The following is a 23,513-nucleotide window of genomic DNA, read 5'->3' on the forward strand; positions in this document are numbered from 1 at the left end:
ATTTTCAGGTTTCCCAAATTTTTGTTCCAGATCTTGGGAAAAACACTTTGGTTTTCCCTGACCACACCCCCATGCCCACCCCCGTACTGAACTCTATCATTGAACCCATGAGAACTCTTATCATTGAGCTGCATCCATCTTTAGCATTATTTAAGACAGTCTCACTAAGTTACCAAGGCTGACCTCAGACTTGGAATGCTCCTGCCTCAGCTTCCCCCTCTAACCTGGTAACTGGGGTTATTATAGGAATGCCGGTTTTTCCCTGTTGGGCATGATGTTAGCTTTGATTTCATCATGTATAGACTTAATTGTTTTGAAGTTTGTTTGTTATATATTCAATTCATTGTAAGTTTTTACCATGAAGGAATGTTGAATTTTATTGAATGCTTTTTCTACTTCCAATGAGATAATCATGTGGTTTCTTACATTTTGTTGGTGTGGTATACCATGTTTGTTGATTTACATATATTGAGCCATCCTTACATTCCTGGGATAAAATCCACTTGAATATGGTTTTTATAATCTTTTAAATGTGTTGTTGGATTCAGTTTACTAGTCATTTGTTGAGAATTTTCCTGTCTTTTCTTTACAGGAATATTGATCTGTAGCCTGTGTTTTTGTTGTGTGTTGTCTGTTTTTGGTATCAGGGTACTGCTTGTTATAAAGAATGAGTTTGGAAGGATTTTCTTCTTTTCAGCTTTTTGGAATATTGAGAAGAATTGATACTGGTTCTTCTTTAAAAGTTTTGTAGAATTCAGCAGTGAAATCCTCCAGACCTGGCTTTTCTTTGTTGACTTTATTTTACTACTGATTCAAGTTAATTACTTATTATTAGTCTGTTATTAGTATGTTGTATGTGCGAAGGAATTTATTAATTTCTTCCAGGATTTCCATATTTTTTTGTCATGAGGTTGTTTGTAATAGACCTTCATGATCTTTTGTATTTTTGTGGTACCTGTTATATCAACTTAAGTTCTGTTTTTAGTTATTTAGGTCTTCTCTTTTCTTAATCTTAGCTATATTTATTTTTTATTTTTAAAACATTTGTTGATCTTTTTACTGTTTTTAGTCTTCATTTATTTCTGCTCTGATCTGTATTATTTCTTTTTGTCTAATAATTTGGTGCAGTAGTTTCTTTCCTAGTTCATGTGGTTGCATCAATAGAATATTTAAAGTCTTTCTAATTTTTTGATATAGGTTCTTACTGATGGATACTTCCCTTTTAGTACTGCTTTTGCTATATTGCTAAGTTTTGGTATGTTCTGTTTTCATTTTCATTTGATTGAAGAAAGTTATAGTTTTCTCAATTTCTTAAGGTTGTACGGGAGGGTGATGTTTAATTTCCATGTATTTGTGCAATTTCTGTAGTTCTGTTATAATTTTTTTTTTATTCCTTTGTGGTCAGAAAAGACATAATTTTGATTTTTTGTCAATTTGTTGACTTGTTTTGTGGTCTAACATATGATCCATGCTAGAGAATGTTTCATGTAGTGATAAGTACATATTCTGCAGCTATTGGATAAAGTGTTCTGTAAATGTCTGTTACGTCCATTGGTCAGTAGTATAGATTAAATTAGGTGTTTGTTGGATTTTTTTTCCTGGATGATCAGTCCATTAATGAATATGTGGTATTGAAGTTCCTTACTATTATTATATTGGAGTTTCTCTCTTCCTTTAGATTTAATATTTCCTAATAAAGGAATATATAATATTTGCAGGGTCTGGTGTTGGGTGTGTATATATTTATAATTGTTATCCTCTTCCTGAATTGAGCTTTTTATCTTTATATTTTATGTCTCCTTTTACAGTTTTTGACATAAAAGTGGGTTTTATATGAGTATAGCTACTCCTGCTTACTTTTGGTTTACATTTTCAATGAACTATCTTTTTTTAAAGTTTCAGTCTTTGCATGTCTTCACTGGTAAGTTTCTTTTAGACATCTCAGCTGTGTTAATCTGAGAATCTGTACATGGTTTATTACTTCTACTGCCACTTTTAAGGTTCTGTCTTTGTCTTTGACTTCCTACAGTTTTATTAGAATTTGTTGAGGGTATACATTTCTTGTCTACTTAGAGTTCGTTAAGCTTCTTGCATATGTATATAAATGATTTCCATCAAATTACAGATTTTTTGTTCATTCTTTTTTTATATTCTTTCCTGTTCTTAACTTTTGGGACTCCTGTTATGCATATGTTGGTATCCTTGGTGGTAGCCAGTAATCACCAAGACTAACCATCTTTTTTCATTGTTTTTTTCCTCTGTTGTTCAGACTGTATAAACCCAGCTGAGGTGTTCTCAAGGTCATTGGTCCTTTCTTCTTTCCTACTTAAATTGCTATTGAGCTCTACCAGAGATTTTTGTTGTTTATTGTAGTTTTCTACTTCATAATTTCTGTTTGATTCCTTTTTATACTTTCTTTTTTGATACTCTCCCTTTGGTGAGAAGTCATTCTCATACGTTAATTCTTTAGGCACCTTTTTTTGGGAGTAGTGAGGAGTAATGATTGAACCCAGGAACACCTTTATACTGAGCTACATATCCAGACCTTTTTATTTTTTGGAGACAGGATCTCACTAAGTTGCTGAGGTGGACTTTGAACTTGCAGTCCTCTTGCCTCAGCCTCCCAAGTTACTAGGATTATAGACATGCATCACCACAACTGGTAACAATTTTTTATTTAAATAAAACTCTTTGAGCATACAGTGCTTCTCTACTTACAGCAGGTTTACATTCTGATAAATTTGTTTTAATTTGAAAGTACATTTAGCACCTAACCTTTTGCACATTTGAGCTTAGCAGCATAGTACACTGTAGAGTATCAGTTGTTCACCTTTATGGTCTTATTTGCTTTCTGGAACTTGCAGCTTGATATCACTGTCCAGCATCACAAAAAAGTATCGAGCCACATGTTGTTAGCCTGGTAGAAGATCAACATTTGGAGTATGGTTTCTACTGAATGTACATTCCTTTTAAGCCATCATAAAGTGGAGTAATTATAAGTCAAATAATCCAAAGCCAGGGACTATTTCTATTTTTAGATAGCTGATTTAAAGTCTTTGTGGTAAGTCCAGCGTCTGTCCTTAGGATCAATTTTTATTGATTGCCTTTCCACCTACGTGTCCCATTTATACGGCACATAACTTGCTTATTTCTTTTTCTGTTTCATACCTTTTTTGTTGAGAGCTGGACATTTTAAGTAAAGGTGACAATTCTGAATTCAGAATCTCTCACCATCCTATGGTTGCTTGTTGTTCTTCATAGTTTTTGTTCATTACTTTAGTGACTTTTGTACTAATTCTGTGTTCTTTGTCATGTGTGGCCACTGAAATTTCTACTGTGTTTAGTGGTTAGCTAAGGATTAGACAAAGATTTCCTTAAATGTCTGGAACCATTAAATCTCCCACTATTCCAGAGTGGCTCTATGTTTGGGGCACAACTTCACTGCTAAGCCAGGAAGATTACAACTTTCTCTTTAGCATTCATTTGCTGTTTGGACATAGCCTTAAGATCAAAACAGACACAAAGACCAGTGGTACGGAACAGAAGACACAGAGACAAACCCACATAAATACAGTTATCTCATACTAGATAAAGACACCAAAAACATTCACTGGAGAAAATATAGCCTCTTCAACAAATGGTACTGGGAAAATTGGAAATCCATATGTAATAAAATGAAATTAAATCCCTATCTCTCACCCTGCACAAAACACAAGTCAAAGTGGATCAAAGACTTAGGCACTAGAACAGAGACCTCGTACCTAATGGAAGAAAAAGTAGTCCCAAATCTTCAACATATTGACTTAGGGACCAAATTCTTTAACAAGACTCCTAAAGTGCAAGAAGTAAAAACAAAAATCAATAAATGGGATAGTATCAAACTAAAAAGTTTCTTCACAGCAAAGAAAACAATAACATGAAGAGACAGCCTACAGAATGGGAGAAAATTTTGCCACCTGTACCTCAGATAGAATGTTAATCTCCAGAATAAAGAACTCAAAAACTTAACACCAAATAACCCAATCAATAAATGGGCTAAGGAACTGAACAGACATTTCACAGAAGAAGAAATACAGTTGATCAACAAGTATAAAAAAAAAATGTTCAACATCTTTAGCAATTAGAGAAATGCAAATCAGAACTACTGTAAGATTTCATCTCACCCCAGTCAGAATGACATTATCAAGAATACAAACAATAATAAATGTTGACGAGGATGTGGAGAAAAAGGTATACTTATACATTCATTGCTGGTGGGAATGCACATTGGCGCAACCATTATGGAAAGCAGTATGAATATTCCTCAGAGAACTTGGAATGGAACCACCATTTGACCCAGGTATCCCACTTCTTGGTTTATACCCACAGGAGTTAAAATCAACATACTATAGTATTGTGGCCACATCAGTGTTTATAGCAGCTCAGTGCACAATAACTAAGCTATGTAACCAAACTAGGTGCTCTTCAACAGATGAATGGATAAAGAAAATGTGGTATTTGATGTTATATTACTCAACTTTAAAGAAGAATGAAATTATGGTATTTGCTGGTAAATAGATGGAGCTGGAGAACATCGTGCTAAGTGAAATAAGCAGTCCCCAAAATCCAGAGGCCAAATGTTCTCTCTGATAGGCAGATATTAACACACAATAAGGATCTGGGAGTAGGGAAGAATAGAAGTTCATTGGATTAGACAAGGGGAATGAAGGGAAGGGTGGGGGGTGGAAATAGAAAAGGCAGTAGAATGTGTCAGACATAACTTTCCTATGTTCGTATATGAATACAGGACCAGTATAACTTCACATCATGTATAACCACAAGATGGGAAGTTTATACTCCATGTGTGTATAATATGTCAAAATAAACTCTATTGTCATGTGTATCTGAAAAGAATAAATAAAAAAAGATCTTACGGAGGTGAGAGATTTGGGTATTTTTAGGTCTTTTCTGAGCACATTCATAGTCTTTTGCACATGTATGGTCTTAAGTTCCCAGGAATATGTAAGAACTTTTCAAAGCCCTATGGACATCCCTTTCCCAAGCTTCTCGTATTAAGTTTTTTTTGTTAGTCTGTTGTTTGTCTCAGTTGTTACCATCACTCACACAGTCATAGTTAAAACACTTCCTGTAATGATTTTTTCAAGCACTCAGTCCTCTTCTGGGAGAAATCCTCAGCACTGGACAAGAGTCAGATAATTACCATACAGGTCAGATAATGACTATTCTTTGGAAATGGAGCTTTGAAAGAGTTCAGCTTTGATTTGCTTTGGTTGCTCTAGTGTGTCTGCCCTGACATTGTGGAATCAAAATAATTAAAAACTACATATCATTATTCTTAAACAGATCTAATGTTTCTTAAATGAATGCTTCCTGGGGGTTGATCTCAAATACAGTCATGCATTGCTTTTTTTTTTTTTTTTTTTTCTTCCAGAGTTGACAGGAGTTTATTAGAAAGTAAGATAAGAAGGTACAGTAGGCACTGTACAGGATGCCTCTGGACACGACTGTGTATCTTGTAGAGTTTAGGGGCTCAGGGTTCCTAAAAACTGGGGTTCTTGGCTTTCTTTGTTCTTGTCACATTGTCATACCTCTTTAAGTGGTTTATTACCCCTTTGTTTAGTGCTCAGAAAATTTTCTTTGTGAGGATTGTAAAGATATAGTCACAAGGGGTGGGTGTTACATGATCTTGAAATAATAGTTCTCTTAATAGGGTGTAATTAACTATGCCTGGGGGAAGCTTAACATATCAGTTCCCATTCCAGATGCTTGTCTCTTTGGTAAGTAATTCTCCCTGTGATTCCTGGTCCCGCGACCTAGAATTCCTTTTTGATATATGTCCGGTGTCCTCTCTGTAAGTCCTTGGCTACCTGTTTGCCTAATATTACCCCCTCAAGGACTTGGGCCCCTAACTTCTTTTAGGTTAATTGGGCATCAACCTATTCTGATTGCTCCTTCTCAGAGAGGGCAGTGATAGGTGGGAAGCTGATCAATGTCCTTGCTTTCTGTCAGGTGGGGCATGGACATTTAAAGGTATTCAGCATCAGGGTCCATGGTAAATGTCAGGAAAAAGAGGTACAGGTATAAGGTTTCATAATGTCAGTTGGACAAGGCATACATGTGGTAGGGATCATACTTAGACATATATTAGAGCTTCCACCGATTTGAGCCTTGAGTGAGGTCCCATTATATTCTGTTGATCTATAGATAGAGGTGAAAGGGTAAGAGGAAGGTAAGAGGTTTTCTGTTGTTGGTTTTGTTTTTTGTTTTTTGTTTTTTTTTTTAAATATAGTGGCTCAGACTTTCAGAAATCCTATTGTAACTGACTCAGTCTTTGCCAAGGTGTCACTCTGGCCAGGAACCTTCAGTTTGTCCGTGGGTAAGACCTGCCCTCCAAAAAGACTAAAAAGAATGTTCCAGCATCTTACCCTGAAGGACTGGATTTCAGTTGTGGCCTTTTTGTTCCATTGGAGGAATGTTCTGGCCAAAGACTTTCAGTTGCCTCAAGAAATCCCTCCAGTCACCAAGAATCCAAGATGTAGAATGAAAAGTTCAGAAAAGGCTTAACGGGCAGAAACACCAGAATGTTCCAGAGGAGACCAATTCATGGAGTGAAGTGATGGCGGGGCTTGCATTGACTGCTTCTTGTGATCTCACAGGAAGAATTTAAAGCACGTTGCTCAGAAGAGCATACAGGAATTCATAGAAAGTAAGATAAGGACATACAGTAGATACTGATCATATGGGATACCTCTGAAGATGATGACCCAGTCATACATTACTTAAAGATGGGAAAATATCATGAGAAATTTATTGTTAGACAGTTTCATTATGTGAACATCATAGAATGTACTTTCGGAAAGCTAGATGGTACAAGTCTATCATTCACATGGCCTCTTGATGCAATCAAGAGATTGGGTAAGCCCAAGATGTATAAAGCTACTGCTGTAACAGGGTATACTGTTTTTAATAAACTTTTTTTTTAAATTGAAGTAGTATGTCCTATGATGATGATAAAAAGTATTAGATAGCAAATACATTAACCATTAACAGATGTTTGTTATTATCAAATTTTATGCACTGTACATGATTGTATGTGCTATACTTTTTTATAGCTGGCAGCATCAGCTGATGTAAATGCCTGAATAATGTGGTGTATTATGTTGGTATGAAGGCATTGTTGTTAGTAGGTGATAGGAATTTTCCAGTTCTATTATACTCATATAATGGTTTCCATATGTGTTTGTTGTTGTTGAATTATCATTGTGCTACACATGGATAAGATGATTTTATAGTTTTTTTTTTTTTTTTTTTTTTTTTTGGGTGCTGGGGATTGAACCCAGGGCCTTGTGCTTACAAGGCAAGCACTCTACCAACTGAGCTATCTCCCCAGCCCTGATTTTTATAGTTTTTACTGTTTTTTTGTTTGTTTGCTTTTACTTTTCTGAAATGTCAAATGTTTGGAGGTCCTTACTCCAACTTTGGCTGATTTTTTTAAAAAAATATTTGTTATTGAGTGAACTTTGTTTTATCTTTCAAGAAATTTGTCCTTTTGTTTTAAGTTCTTGAATTTATGGGCATATAATTCTTCTCACTTGAAATATTTTTCTTTTCTCTATAAATAATATAAATATTCTAATTAAAATGACTTCTTTATGATATCACTTATTCTGTCTCATGGGGCTATTTGTCTTTCAGTTTGAAGTCTGTCATCAAAAATAAATGTGAACTTATAGGGTTAAATCCCATGTAAGTTTATCATGTTTAAAAATGTATATGTATGTGTCCATATGTTTTTAATAAGTCCAAATGTTAGGTTCATAATATAAACAGTGAAATCGGAAAAGAAATAATTCAAGTTATGATAATCTCAAAAAGCATATTTCTTTAAATTCCTAAATTTCTTTAAATGTCTAACATTAAATACAGTAGAATTCAGTTTAGAAAGTTAGTTTTTTGTTTCACAGTGTGCATTTTTTGTCTTGTCTTGCAATTCTAAATCTTATAGGTTTTATTTATTTTTTTCTGCTTTAGGCAATCCTTTATCACAGGATATTCTCAACTTATACCAGGACCCAGATGGAACACGAAAGCTACTGAACTTCATGCTTGACAATCTTGCAGGTAACTATTAATAACAAAGCAGATATTATTACTAGTTTAGACATCAGAGGTTGCTTTTATAACTGCTTATAGGTTTGGAGTTTCTATCTTTAGTATATCTGATGATAGTAGAACATTATTCCTTTCATATACTGAGTGCCTTCTGTTTATAAAGCAGTGTTTTAGGAACTTTAGTTACATAATTTTAATTTTATAAGAACCTAGGTGGAAGGAATTTTTAACTCATTTTATAGTTGCAAATTCACTGATTCAGATAACTGTTCATTTGCATACAGCTGATTAATGCCTGAGTTATCAAACCAAGATGTGTCTTGCTTTTATTAATAAATATAATTCTTAGTTGTCTTAATTTGGTGCACATTACTTGGAACCCATACATTTTATACATTTTTTAAAATGAATAAAGTGACTACAGATGATCCTAAGACTTAAGATGGTTCAATTTAAGATTTTTAAACTTTATGTGTGAAAGCATACCCATATATATATTGTTCAAAATTTTCAGTATTCAGAAAATTATATGAGATACTCAACACTTTATTATAAAGTAGGCTTTATGTTAGGTGATTTTGCTCAACTGTAGGCTAATGTAAGTATTCTGAGCATGTTTAAGATAGGGTAGGCTAAGTGATGATGTTTGGTAAGTTAGTTGTATTAAATACATTTTTGGCTTAGGATATTTTCAACATAATAAACTTAATTGGTATTTAATCCCATCGTAAATCAAGGAACTTTTATGGTTTGATTTATTATATATTTGTGGAAATTTTACAAGCAACCTTTTTAATTTTTTTTTTTTGTTTTTATTTTTGGTACTGGGAATTGAACCTGGGGGTCCTTTGCCCCTATGCTCCATCCCCAACTCTTTTATATCTTTTATTTTAAGACAGGGTCTTACTAACTTGTTGAGTGTTTTGCTAAATTGTTGAGACTGGTTTCAAACTTGGAATCCTCCTTTCTCAGCTTTCTTAGTTGCTGGAATTTCAGGTATGCACCAGGTTTTAAAATTAACATTAGAGTCATGGGACTGAAATGGTTGTATTCCATCCATAAGAAGGCTGGTAAGGGTTTTTCTTAAAATTTTTTTCTTTTGCCAGTTTTCAAAATGCAGGTAAAAGTATGTAAGTACTTTGAATTCATATAGTTTTCTTGGAATAATATCTTTCTAAAATACAGAATTCTGAAACAGCTTGAGAAATCAGATGTTTCTATATAGAAGCCCTTATCACAATATTTTGGCTTTATTCTTTTTTAATTCTATCAAGAAAGATACCTTCCCTCCCATAAACAAAAAGTAGGGGTTTATAATAGGGGAAAAACAATTAATATCATTTAAAATATTTTGGTTAAAAAGACTTGATTGATGGAAGATAAATTAGCATGTTCATAAGAGATCTTTTCATTAAGGACTAGAAATATGTGAAAATTTTAAGCTATGCACATCATTTGTGCTGTTTCTACCTTACTGTCGTCTGTTTAGATATAGTCAGTTAACTCAGTAATTGATGTTTAATGTAATTTTTAAGGAATTCTTCATTTGTTTTAGATATAAGCTGTTTGATGTATGTATGTTGTAAATACCTTTTCCTATGCTTGGTTTGTCTTTTATAGAACAGAACTACTTTAACATACTCCAGTTTACTGAGTTTTCCTGATATAGTAATGTTTGTGTGCTCTTTAAGAATTTTTTGCTACCACATGATCATGAGCATGTTCTGTGTTATTTAGACACTCATATTTTTTATTTGTTATACTTAAGAGATGTAACCTTCCTGGAATTAATGTTTGTATAAGGTAGGAATTAAATTTCATGCTTTTTCCAGATGTGTATTATATTGACCATGAAGCACTTACTGATGAGACTGCCCTTTTCATTCTGGGTTTTTTTTTTTTTTTTTTTTTTTTTTAAATTTAGTGCTATCTTTGTAATAAATCAAGTGTCAGTGTATGTATGAGTTTGTTTTTGGATTCTTTGTTCTCTTTTGTTGGTACGTTGGTCTTTCTATTAGAGATTTATATATATATATATGTATTTTTTTTTTTTTTTTTTTTTTAATCCCTCAGATCTTACCTTCTCACTAGGATAATTCCTAACTGGTCTCTTGGTTCTCTTTTCCTTTTTAAGAGATTTATAATTATACATAGTGGTTGGGTTTATCTTGACAAACTCATACGTGCGTGGATTTCGATGTCACTTTGTGTTCCATTGGTCCTTTTTTAAAAATTTTTTTGTAGTTGTAGATGGACAGCATGCCTTTATTTTGTTTATTTTTATATGGTGCTAAGGATAGAACCCAGTGCCTCACGTACTAGGCAAGCACTCTGCCACTGAGCTTCAACCTTAGCCCTCCATTAATCTTTATAGCAGTGTAACAATGTCTTTAATAATGATAGCTTTAATGAAAAGTAGGGTAACTTTTCCCTCTTTATATGATTGTGACAAAACTTGACTAGCTTTGGCCATGTGGTGCTTTTACCTTACATTTTTATTAAAAGTTTTGGAAGCAAGTTTTCCATTTTTCTCCCTTCTCTAAAAATATAAGGATATTATTTGGGATTATATTTAATCTATAGATTGCCTTGGGATAATTGATAATATTTATGACAGTGGATCTTATTCTTCCATTTATCCATGGCTTCTATAATTTCTCTATTGAGTTTGATGTTTGTTTTGCACATTTTATATTCTAAGTATTGACTTTAGATGCTCTTATAAAATCTTTTGAACATAAGATAGTTACTGATTTGAGGAATATGAGTTTTGTATATTTATGATACAGAGCTACTTTGCTAAACACTTGCTAAATACCTTGCTAAAATGTTTCAAACACTTTGCTAAACTATTCTTAATCCTATACATTTTTCATTTCAATTTGTACACTCTTATCATCTGCAAATAATGACAGTTTTATTACTTTCTTTTTTAAATTTATTTTTATTGTAATCAAATGGGATACATGTTGTTTCTGTTTGTACATGAAGTAAAGGCATACCATATGTAATCATACATTTACATAGGGTAATGATGTTTGTCTCAATCTGTTATTTCCCCCCCACCCCTCCCATCCCTTTTCCCTCTATACGTCCCTCCTTCCTCTATTCTTGCCCCCCTCCCACCCCCCATTATGTGTCAACATCCACTTATCAGCAAGATCATTTGTCCTTTGGTTTTTGAGATTGGCTTATTTCACTTAGCATGATATTCTCCAGTTTCATCCATTTGCCTGCAAATGCCATAATTTTATTCTTTATAGCTGAGTAATATTCCATTGTGTATATATACTACAGTTTCTTTATCCATTCATCAATTGAAGGACATCTAGGTTGATTCCACAGTCTGGCTATTGTGAGTTGAGCAGCTATGAACATTGATGTGGCTGTATCTCTGTAGTATGCTGATTTTAGGTTCTTTGGGTATAGGCCAAGGAGTGGGATAGCTGGGTCAAATGGTAGGTCCATTCCAAGTTTTCTAAGGAATCTCCACACTGCTTTCCAGAGTGGCTGCACTAATTTGCAACCCCACCAGCCATGTATGAGTGTACCTTTTTCCCCACATCCTCACCAACACCTATTGTTGCTTGTATTCTTGATGATCACCATTCTAATTGGGGTGAGATGGAATCTTAGTGTAGTTTTGGTTTGCATTTCTCTTATTACTAGAGATGTTGAACATTTTTTCATGTATCTGTTGATTGCTTGTAGATCTTCTTCTGTGAAGTGTCTGTTCATTTCCTTAGCCCATTTGTTGATTGGCTTATTTGTATTCTTAGTGTAGAGTTTTTTGAGTTCTTTATATATTCTGGAAATTAGTGCTCTATCTGAAGTATGAGTGGCAAAGATTTTCTCCCACTCTGTAGGCTCTTTCTTTGCATTGCTGATAGTTTCCTTTGCTGAGAGAAAGCTTTTAGTTTGAATCTATCCCAGTTATTAATTCTTGTTTTATTTCTTGTGCTATGGGAGTCCTGTTGAGGAAGTCTGGTCCTAAGCCGACATGTTGAAGATCTGGACCTACATTTTCTTCTATAAGATGCAGGGTCTCTGGTCTGATTTCAAGGTCCTTGATCCATTGTGAGTTGATTTTTGTGCAGGGTGAGAGATAGGGGTTTAGTTTCATTCTGTTGCATATGGATTTCCAGTTTTCCCCAGCACCATTTGTTGAAGAGGCTGTCTTTTCTCCATTGCATATTTTTGGCCCCTTTGTCTAGTCTGAAAAAATTGTATTCATTTGGGTTTGTGTCCGTGTCCTCTATTCTGTACCATTGATCTACCTGTCTATCTTGGTGCCAATACCATGCTGTTTTGTTACTATTGCTTTGTAGTATAGTTGAAGTTCTGGTATTGCAATACCCCCTGTTTCATTCTTCCTACTAAGGATTGCTTTAGCTATTCTGGGTTTCTTATTCTTCCAGATGAATTTCATGATTGATTGCTCTATTTCTGTAAGGTACATCATTGGGATTTTAATTGGAATTGCATTGAATCTGTATAGCACTTTGGTCGTATGGCCATTTTGACAATATTAATTCTGCCTATCCAAGAACATGGGAGGTCTTTCCATCTTCAAAGGTCTTCCTCAATTTCTTTCTTCAGTGTTTTTTAGTTTTCATTGTAGAGATCTTTTACGTCTTTGGTTAGATTGATTCCCAAGTATTTTATTTATTTATTTTTTTTGAGGCTATTGAAAATGGAGTTGTTCTCCTCATTTCCCTTTCAGATGTTTCATCGCTTGCGTATAAAAATGCTTTAGATTTATGCATGTTGATTTTATAGCCTGCTAGTTTGCTGAATTCATTGATGAGGTCTAGAAGTTTTCTGGAGGAGTTTTTTGGATCCTCTCAATATAGAATCATGTCATCAGCAAATAGTGACAGCTTAAGTTCCTCTTTTCCTATCCGTATCCCTTTAATTTTTTTAGTCTATCTAATTGCTATGGCTAGAGTTTCGAGGACAATGTTGAATAGAAGTGGTGAAAGAGGACATCACTGTCTTGTTCCCATTTTTAAAGGGAATGCTTTCAGTTTTTCTCCATTAAGAATGATGTTGGCCTTGGGCTTAGCACAAATAGCCTTTACAATGTTCAGGTATGTTCCTACTATGCCTATTTTTTCTAATGTTTTGACCATGAAGAGGTGTTGTATTTTGTTGAACACTTTTTCTGCGTCGATCGAAATAATCATGATTCTTATCCTTAAATCGATTGACATGATGGACTACGTTATTGATTTCCGGATGTTAAACCATCCTTGCGTTCCAGGGATGAACTCCCTTGATGGTGGTGCACAATTTTCTTAATATGTTTTTGGATACAGTTTGCCAATATTTTGTTAAGGATCTTTGCATCTATATTCATCAAGGATATTGGTCTAAAATTTTCTTTCCTTGATCTGTCTTTGCCTGGTTTGGGCATGAGGGTAATATTAGCTTCGTAGACTGAATTTGATAGGGTTCCCTCCTTTTCTATTTTCTGGAATACTTTGAGAAGTATTGGAATGAGTTCTTCTTTGAAGGTCTTGTAGAACTCAGCTGAGAATCCGTCTGGTCCTGGGCTTTACTTGGATGGTAGGTGTTTGATGGCTTCTTCTATTTCATTGCTTGATATTGATCTATTTAAATTGTGTATGTCCTCCTGGTTCAGTTTGGGAGGAGTATATGTCTCTAGAAATTTGTCAATGTCTTTGGTAGTTTCTATTTTGTTGGAATACAGATTTTCAAAGTAGCTTCTCATTATGTTATGCATCTCGGTGGTGTCTGTTGTGATATTTCCTTTTTCATCACTAATTTTAGTAATTTGAATTTTCTCCTTCTCTTTGTTAGTGTGGCTAAGGGTTTGTCTATTTTGTTTACTTTTTCAAAGAACCAACTTTTTGTTTTGTCAATTTTTGAATTGTTTCTTTTGTTTCAATTTCGTTGATTTCAGCTCTGATTTTAATTATTTTCAGTCTTCTACTTTTGCTGTTATTCTGTTCCTCTTTTTCTAGGGCTTTGAGCTGTAATGTTAGGTCATTTAGTTGAGTTGTCATTCTTTTCTGCAATGCGTTCCATGCAATGAATTTTCCTCTTAGTACCACTTTCATAGCGTCCCAGAGATTTTGATACGTTGTATCGTCATTCTCATTGACCTCTAAGAATTTTTTTATCTCCTCCCTGTTTTTTTCTGTTATCCATGTTTCAGTCCATAGCATATTATTTAGTCTCCAGGTGTTGGAGTGATTTCTGCTTTTTATTTTGTCATTTTTTTCTACTCTCAGTCCATTATGATCTGATAGAACACAGGCAGTATCTCTATTTTTTTGCATTTCCTAAGGACTGCTTTGTGGCATAACATATGGTCTGTTTTTGAGAAAGTTCCATGTGCTGCTGAGAAGAAAGTGAATCCGCTCGTTGATGGATGGAATATTCTATATATGTCTATTAAGTCTACGTTATTGATTGTGTTATTGAGTTCTGTGGTTTTTTTGGTTGGATTTTGTTTGGAAGATCTATCTAGTGGTGACAGTGGTGTGTTAAAGTCCCCCAGAATTATTGTGTTGTGGTGTATGTGATTCCTGAAATTGAGAAGGATTTGTTTGATGTACAGGGATGCACCATTGTTTGGGGCATAAATATTTACTATCGTTATGTCTTCCTGATTTATGGTTCCCTTAAGCAGTATGAAATATCCTTCTTTATCCCTTCTGACTAACTTTGGCTTGAAGTCCACTTTATGTGATATAAGGATGGAAACTCCCGCTTTTTTACTGAGTTGATGTGTGTGGTAGATTTTTTCCCATCCTTTCACTTTTAGTTTGTGGGTGTCTTTTTCTATGAGATGAGTCTCTTGCAGGCAGCATATTGTTGGTTCTTTCTATTTAATTCATTCTGCCAGTCTATGTCTTTTGATTGATGAGTTTAGGCCATTAACATTCAGGGTTATTATTGAGATATGATTCGTATTCCCAGTCATTTGGGCTTATTTTTGGTTTTTAAGTTGGCTTGGTTTCTCCTTTGAGTGGTTTTCTCTAAGGTAGTTCCTCCCTTTGCTGACCTACATTGTTGTATTTCATTTCCTCCTCATAGAATATTTTGTTGAGAACATTCTGTAGCGCAGGCTTTCTATTTGTAAATTCTTTTAACTTTTGTTTATCATGGAAGGATTTTATTTGATCTTCAAATCTGAAGGTTAGTTTTGCTGGATATAGGATTCTTGGTTGGCAACCATGTTCTTTCAGAGCTTGAAATATGTTGTTCCAGGCCCTCCTAGCTTTTAGAGTCTGGGTTGAGGAGTCTGCTGCTGTTCGTATTGGTTTCCTCCTATGTGTAATCTGATGCCTTTCTCTCGCGGCCTTCAAAATCCTATCTTTATTTTGAATGTTAGGCATTTTCATTGTAATGTACCTTGGTGTGGACCTGTTGTGATTTTGTGCGTTTGGTGTTCTGTAAGCCTCTTATATTTGATTTTCCATTTCATTCTTCAGGCTTGGGAAATTTTCTGATATTATTTCATTGAATAGGTTGTTCATTCCTTTGGTTTTGCATCTCTGTGCCTTCCTCAGTCCCAATAATTCTTAAATTTGGTCTTTTCATGATGTCCCATAGTTCTTGGAGATTCTGTTCATGATTTCTTACCATCCTCTCTGTTTGGGCAACTTTATTTCAAGATTAAATATTTGTCTTCATTGTCTGAGGTTCTGTCTTCCAAATGGTCTAGTCTTTTGGTGATGCTTTCCATTGAGTTTTTTTTTGGTTATTATTTCCTTCATTTTAAGGATTTTCGTTTAGTTTCTTTTGAGAATCCCTATCTCTTTGTTGAAATGATCTTTTGCTTCTTGCAGTTGCTCTTTCAATTGCTTATTGGTATTATCATTCATTGTCTGCATTTGCTCTCTTATCTCATCCTTTGCTTCGTGAATCATCTTAATCATGTATAATCTGAAGTCCTTTTCTGACATTTCTTCTACCATACTGTCATTGGATTCTATTAATATAGAATCTAGTTATGTTTGGATCATTTTCTTCCCTTGTTATTTCATGTTGTTCATTTATCTTCCCCTCTAGCAGTGCAGATCTGGGGTATTGCAGATTTCCCCCTATAGGCTTATAGTGGCCCTATAGGTTTCCAAAACCTTTTCTTTAAGGGGAGATCAATATTAGCAGTGCCCAATTCAGACACAATGCAATCCTAGACCAAATAGTCCCTATGAGGACAATAACAAGATTGTTAAAATAAACACAATTAGTTCAAGATTTATCTTCAGTATAACAAACAGATTTGTAATAAGGTCTGCAGTTTCTAATGGAGGACAAAGAGGATGCAGAGGGATGTAGAATGTGGCTGTTAATGGTATAAGAAAAGAATATACAGAAGTTCTAGATAATAGAAAGGGTGAGAGTGTAATCAAAAGAAATTGGATGTTAGCATGCAAAAAGGGAGAAAGAGACTCTGAGAGAACAGGTAAACAAAAGAAAAAAGAGAGCCAAAAAAAGTAAAGAAATAAAAACTTAAGATTTTTCAATAAGGAGAAAAAAGAAAATCTACAGTATATCAGTCATATAGTATTCAAAACCTTCAGGTCTTCAGTAGCCTGATGCATGAGAGGTACCTGACAATGAGCTTCAAGTCTCCAGCAGGCATCTCAGGATGGGATTTGCCCCACCTAAAGATTGGAGCTACGGCTTCCAGGATTATCCAGGATGGCTGTTCTGGCTTCCAAATGTGTTGGCAAATGGGGAGCTGCAGCTTGGGGTGTGGACATGGTCTCTGGAGGTCCTGGAGGTGGGGTGTGGTTGGTCAGGCAGGGGTCCTGGAGGTCGGGTGTGTTTGGTGTGGTTGCAGGATCCTGGAGGCCGGGTGTAATCAGTCGGTCTGGGATCCTGGTGATAGAACGCAGTCCGTTGGTCTTGGGGTTCCTGGTGGCAGGGAGCAGTCAGTCAATGAGAGGGCCCTGGAGGCAGGGAGCGATCGGTTGGGCTGAGGGATCCTGGAGATGGGGCTCAGTCAGTCCAGCCAGGGGTTCTACGGGGCCTGGCTGTTGTCTCAAAATGGCGGTAGTCACGTGTAACCAAACCTACAGGTACTGTGACAGAGAACTTCCAGGCAACAACTGGCAGCTGGCACTCCACTGGCGGTCTGCCGTCAGTGTGCTGGCAGCTGTTGGCCAATCGGGAGGTGAACCTTGGGTGGTGGGTGATGGGTAGGTGAAAGGCAGGCGATGGACAGGCAAGAGGCAGTCAAATGGCAGATGATAGGTGCCTGACAGTGAGCGATCTGCACTCGAAAAAGGCGTTGATATGCTGGCAGACTGCAGGTGATCACAGTAGACAAAGGGGGTAAACAGTGCTTTAACTTTTCTAAAACCAAAAGTAGACAAGCAAAAGTTAAATATCTTCACAACGCAAACCTGCAGAAAACCCAGAAACCCTTTTTAAGAACTATTTTCTTTCTAATATATATATATATATTTTATTTTATTTTATTTATTTATTTATTTATTTATTTTTCTCTTCCTTTCTTTCTCTCTTTCATGGTACTGGGGATTGAACCTAGGGCCTATGCTTGTTGGGCAAGTGCTCTACTACAGAATTGCATCCACAGTCGTAATCCTTATGTATTTTATTTATTTATTTTCCTTACCTATTGCACTTGCTAGGACCACTAGTGAAGCTGCTAATTGAAAGTGGTGATAGTGAACATCCTTGTCAAATTTCACAATTTATTAACTTCTAATAATTTATAATTAAATGTGATACTCACAGTGGTTTTTATATAGATAAGCTTTACCAGTGAACATTTTGTTTGTTTGGTTTTTTGAGATGGGGTCTTGTCATTTTCCCCAGGCCTTCCTTGAACTCACCATCTTTGTGTCTGGTGAAATAGCTGGAGTTATAGGCAAGTGCCATTGTATCCAGCCAGGAGAGTTTTAAAATGAATTTTGCCATATGCTTGTTCTCTGTTGAGAGAATAAGATGATTTTTAACCTTCATTCTATTAGTATAATAACTATATTGATTATTTTTTGTATGTTACACTACCTTTGTATTCCTGGAGTAAATCCAAATATGTTGTGGTATATTATAATTATTTCAACATATTATCCCCAGGCTCAGTTTACTATTTTACTTAGACTTGTTTGTATCTGTGTTTGAATCTTATTGGCCAGTAATTTTCTTTCTTCATTGTTTTTATCAGGTTTTAATATGAAAGTTATATTGACTCTCTAAACTTTGTGGAGAATTCTTATTGTTTGAAAGAGTTTGAGATTGATATATTTTTTTAATCCTAGATATTTGGCAAAACATATCTGGTTCTGAGGTTTCTTTGTAGGAAGTTTGGAATTACTGATTTAATTTAATAACTATGGTCCTATTTGGGTTTCTGTTTTTCCTTCATTTTCTAAATGTTGTGTTCTCTGTAAATTTGAATATTTTATCTAAATCTTTATTGACATAGAGTGGTTCAAAATTCCTTTTTACAGTGTGTTAACGTCCAAAAGATGGTGATATCTTTTCCAATTGAGATGGTAGTTTATTGCCTTTGTTTTACTTCATAGAATATTTTCTTTTGGGGGGAAAAAAAAAAGAACTATTTTCTGACTTCATTTGGTTCTCTTTATTATGTTTTAGTATCATTACTTTCTTTAGCTTTCTTTGGGTTTCATTTGCTATTCTTTTTCTAACTTAAGATGAAATCTGTCATTAACTTTTTGTTCTTTCTTCCCCTACAAAATATTCATTTATAAGTCTCTCTTTAAACATCACTTTTAGCTGCATCTCACACGTTTTAGTTTGCATCGTTTTCATTATCATTCAGTTCGGCCTACTTTTTTTTTCAGCACAATTTCTAATATCCCTCAATCATATCTTCTTTGACCTATTAGTCATTTAGAATCTTATTTCTGTGTTTTTAAAGGAGTTCTAGTTTTCTTTGTTCTTTCGTGGTCAGAGAACTTATTCTAACTGATTTAAAGTTAAAAGAATTTGTAATTTATTAACCAGCTCATTCTTAATTTTTATAAATGTTAAATGTCAAGCCAGGCATTGCAGTACATGCCTGTATTCCCAGCTACTTGCAGGAGGCAGGAGGATTGCAAGTTTGAGGCCAGCCTCAGGAACTTAATGAAAACCTGTCTCAAAATAAAAAGGGTTGGGAATGTGTGCAGTTCAATAGTAAAACACCACTGGGTTTGATCCCCAGTACCCACCTCCCCAGTAGCCCCGAAAAGACAAATGTTAAATGTATGCGTGGAAAGAATATGCCTTTTGTGTTTATTACAAAATTGTATATATACTGGGTTAGATTTGTTAATTGTATGGTTTGAACATGTTTTACATATATTTAGTGATTTCTTTGGTCTCATTGATTTTTGGAAGAGCTGTTAAAATCCTCCTTTTTGATTGTAGATTCCTCTGTTTTTCTTTGTTCTTTTTACATATACATGACAGAAGGGTGTATTTTGACGTATTTATATAAACATGGAGTACATCTTATTCTAATTGGGATCACAGTCTTGTGGTTGTACATGATGTGGTGATTCACTGTGGTGTTCTGGTATATGTGCATAGGGAAGTTGTCAGATCCATTCTACTGTGTATTCCTATTCTTTTAGCTTTTTAATGATATATAATAAGGGTTAATTTTTATGTTTCATATTCCTAGTTATTTAAATCTTTTTTCATTGTGCTGTTCTTTTTAAAATTCATTTTGATACCAATATAACTACATGAAAAAATACCTGTGTTCTCCTTTGCTTCATATTTGCATTGTATGTTTTTGTTTATTTAACCTTTCTGTATCTTAACCTTTTTCCTCTGCTTGTTTTGGGTTTATTATTTTTCTAGTTTGAGGTAGAAATTTCTATTATGATTTGAAATCTTTCCTCTTTTTTAACTTAAGCATGTAGCACTGTGAATTACCCTCTTAGAACTACTTTTATCTGCACCCTACAAATTTTGGTATACAGTATAGTTTCATTGTCATTCAATTCATTGTATTTTGTTAATTTCCTTTGAGACTTCCTCTTTGATTGAGAAGTTGTTTGGAAATGTGTTATTTAATTTACAAGTGTTTAAAAAAGGTATTCCTGTTGTCTTTCAGTTGATTATTATTTTTATTCCAGCTTGTGATCAGTTGAAAAATTATTTCAGTTCTCTGATATGTTGAAGTTTGTATTGTAATCCAGGATACCGTCCATCTTGCTGAATATTCCACAGACTTTTTATTTTTTTAATTTTTTTAGTTGTCAATTGACCTTTATTATATTTATTTATATGTGGTGCTGAGAAGTGAACCCAGTGCCTCAATGCATGCTAGGCAAGTGCTCTACCACTGAGCTACAATCCCAGCCCCTCCACAGACTCTTGAAAAACTTAAATATTCTACAGTGATTGAGTGGAATTGTCTATAAATAAAAGTTAAGATTGTCTTGGTGATGGTGGTCGATTCTTCTAATTTCTAATTTCCTATCTAGTCCTTTCAAATGGTGATTTGGGGATGTTAAATTGCCCATTATAGGGACTGGGTTTGTGACTCAGTGGTAGAGCACTTGCCTAGCATGTGCGAGGCAGTGGGTTCGATTCTCAGTACCACATATTAATAAATAAATGTCCATCGATAGCTTAAAAAAAAATCACTCATTACAATAATGGATTTGTTTTTTCTCTTCTCAACTTGGTCATTTTTTTGTTTCAGATATTTTGAAGCTGTTGATTAAAACATACATATTTAGGATTGCTATATCTTAGTGGATTGGTAATTTTATCAATATGTAATAAATGACCTTTTGTGTTTCTAGTATTTTATTTGTTCTGAAACATATTATATAGCCATTTCTGGTTTTTAAAAATCAATGTTGTGTTTTAGTGTATCTTTTTCCATTCTCTTATTTCCAACTTTCTTTTGTTGTATTTGAGATTTTTTTGTAATCAGTATATAATTGTCATGTTTTTTACTCAATCAACTAAGATTTTACTTTTACTTTTCATTTTTAGTAAATACTAGATACCTGCACTGAGCACTAGAATAGGTATGATTATAATTTTTTGCTTTAGCCATTACATAGAATATATTTAAGAAGCTGTTAGGGAAAGGGATAGTCTATTGTATTTATCCCTAATTTTAGCCATTCCATTTTTTCCTTTTTTATGTTTTGTTTCTTCTGCTGTATTTTTCTTCCTGTTTAGAGAGCTTCCTTTAGTTATTCTTTATGGGTGGTTCTGTAAGTGATCAAAGTCTCTTAATTTTCCTTTGTCTGCTAAAATCTTTATTTCCTTTGACTCCTAAATGATAGTTTTGCTGGTTATAGAATTTGCAGTTGACAGTTCTTTTCAGCCTTTAACATGCTATTTCCTTAGATACCAGTGTGATTCTTATTGGTGTTCTCCTTTAGGTAATGTGTCATTTATCTCATGTTTCTGAAATTATTTCTTTGGTTTGCAGAAATTTATTTGTAGTCCATTTTGGTATGGATTTCTTTGAGTTTATTACACTTAAAGTTTGTTCACCTTTTTGGATTTTTAGGTTTGTTTCTATCACAAATCTGGAAATCTTTTTTCTTTACCTCTTAGAATACTCTCTTCACCAACACATTCTTTTTCTTTTTCTAGAACTCTGATGATATGAATATAGGTCTTTGGTATATAGTTCCATAGTTCCTTCAGGCTCTGTTCTCTTTTTTTTTTTTGGGTGCTGGGGATCGAACCCATGGCCTTGTGCTTACAAGGCAAGCACTCTACCGACTGAGCTATCTCCCCAGCCCCTCTGTTCTCTTTTTTTAAAGCCTTTTTTTCTTTTTGTTCTGATTAAGTTCTGTTAATTTATTCACAGTCACTGGTTATCTTTTGTTATCTCTGTGTTTGCTCCCTTCCAAGATGTTTAAAATTTTGGTTATTTTTCAGTTTGATGAATTCTATTTGATCCCCCCCCTATCCAATAACTTCTTTGCCTGGGGTTCACTGTGTTTTCATTTGTTTCAAGGGAATTTGTAATTACTTGTAAAAATTGTTGAGAGGCTCTTGATTCTTTCTGAAGCTGGAGTTTTAACACACAAATTGCCTATTTAGGTTTTGCATGTAAGTTCTCTTGTCCTTTCCAGGCTCAGTTGACATCCTCACCATGGACAGATCCAGATCTACTGCTGCCAGCCACTGTGCGGTGTGGGTGGGATGAGGTGGTAGTCAGGTTTTGCTGGGGGTGTTGTCTTTGGCATACTAGGTCACCAGTAGATTTATTTATTTTATGTGATAGTAGCCCATATATCTCTCTGTTCCTTTCTTTTGTCATATCATTGACCATGCAGTTTTGCCTTTAAACAATTGACTTTAAATATATCTGACACAAGTATCTGATGCTCCTTGTAAGATATGTTAAAATTCCTGTTAAAGCTAAAATTTCCTTTGGTTTCTACTTGTAATTCCAGTTCCTCTGTGTAGGTTATCACATTTAAAAGTTGTGTGTGTTTCCTGGTACTTTTCTGGCAGTCATTTACATATAAAAATTATATTAGTAGGAATTTTGTACTGTAACTTTTTAGTGTATGGTTTAAATTTTCTAATTATCACATTTATTCCTTAAATATTTGTCTACTTCTTTTTTTCTTAGTAGTATTCCTTGGATGTCTTTCTACTTTAACAAATATGTATCTATGTTTTTCTTCTAACAGGTAGCAGATTTTCTTAAAATGAATATTATGTAGCTGTTTACCTCTGTTTTTGTTATTATAAACAATAGGGTAATTCATATTTTTTTGAATGCTTCTTTAAGCAGATAGGACTGATTCCAGGAAAATAAAATTTTTAGTTTATAGGAACACGAATGTTTTAAGTTTTAGAAGCTGATGCCAATTTGTTCTATAGATAGGTGTTCTAGTTTATATTCCTACCAGCTAAATATGCAAGTAGCTATTACATCATCACAAACCCTGGATACTATTAAATTTGAAAATTTTATGTCAGTTTGGGTAGACATATGCTGCCTTATCTTTTAAATTTTCCTGGTTACTAGTGAGATTGAATATTGTCTCAATGTTGTTGATAAGTACTATGTGTTTTACTTAGGCTGATATATAGTTTTAATTAAGATTTGGGAAGCACCAAAATGTTGACATTAATTACATGTTTTATTTTGAGAAGCTTGATTTTTTAAAAATTTTTACCCACACCAGCTTAGGTAGATTTTGCTAATAAGGATTTCAACTGCTAGAATGTTCTTCGTTTATTCTTATTCTATTTATAGGATACAATTTTGAGGCAAGTTGCTGTGGTTCTGGAATGGCACTCCCATTAGGCACCATTATTTTCTAGGATTGAATATATTGAACTAGCTGGATGATTTGTTTGTCATGTTAGATAACTTTCATTTCTTTCTGCCAAAATGTGAAATATGTGAAATAATGTTCATTCCACTCTAAAAAGTGTGGTTG

General features: G+C 34.4%; 1 protein-coding gene across 1 annotated transcript in view; it reads left to right on the plus strand.

Moving 5' to 3' along the window:
* Window positions 1–23,513, plus strand: part of Cnot6l (CCR4-NOT transcription complex subunit 6 like) — a 110,178-nt gene that overhangs the window by 52,658 nt on the left and 34,007 nt on the right. The window contains exon 5 of the mRNA XM_047566020.1: window positions 8,032–8,121. Coding sequence (XP_047421976.1) covers window positions 8,032–8,121 — 90 coding nt within the window. The remainder of the gene's footprint in view (window positions 1–8,031; window positions 8,122–23,513) is intronic.

This window comes from Sciurus carolinensis, chromosome 10 (assembly GCF_902686445.1).
Source record: "Sciurus carolinensis chromosome 10, mSciCar1.2, whole genome shotgun sequence".
NCBI classification, from domain to species: domain Eukaryota; kingdom Metazoa; phylum Chordata; class Mammalia; order Rodentia; family Sciuridae; genus Sciurus; species Sciurus carolinensis.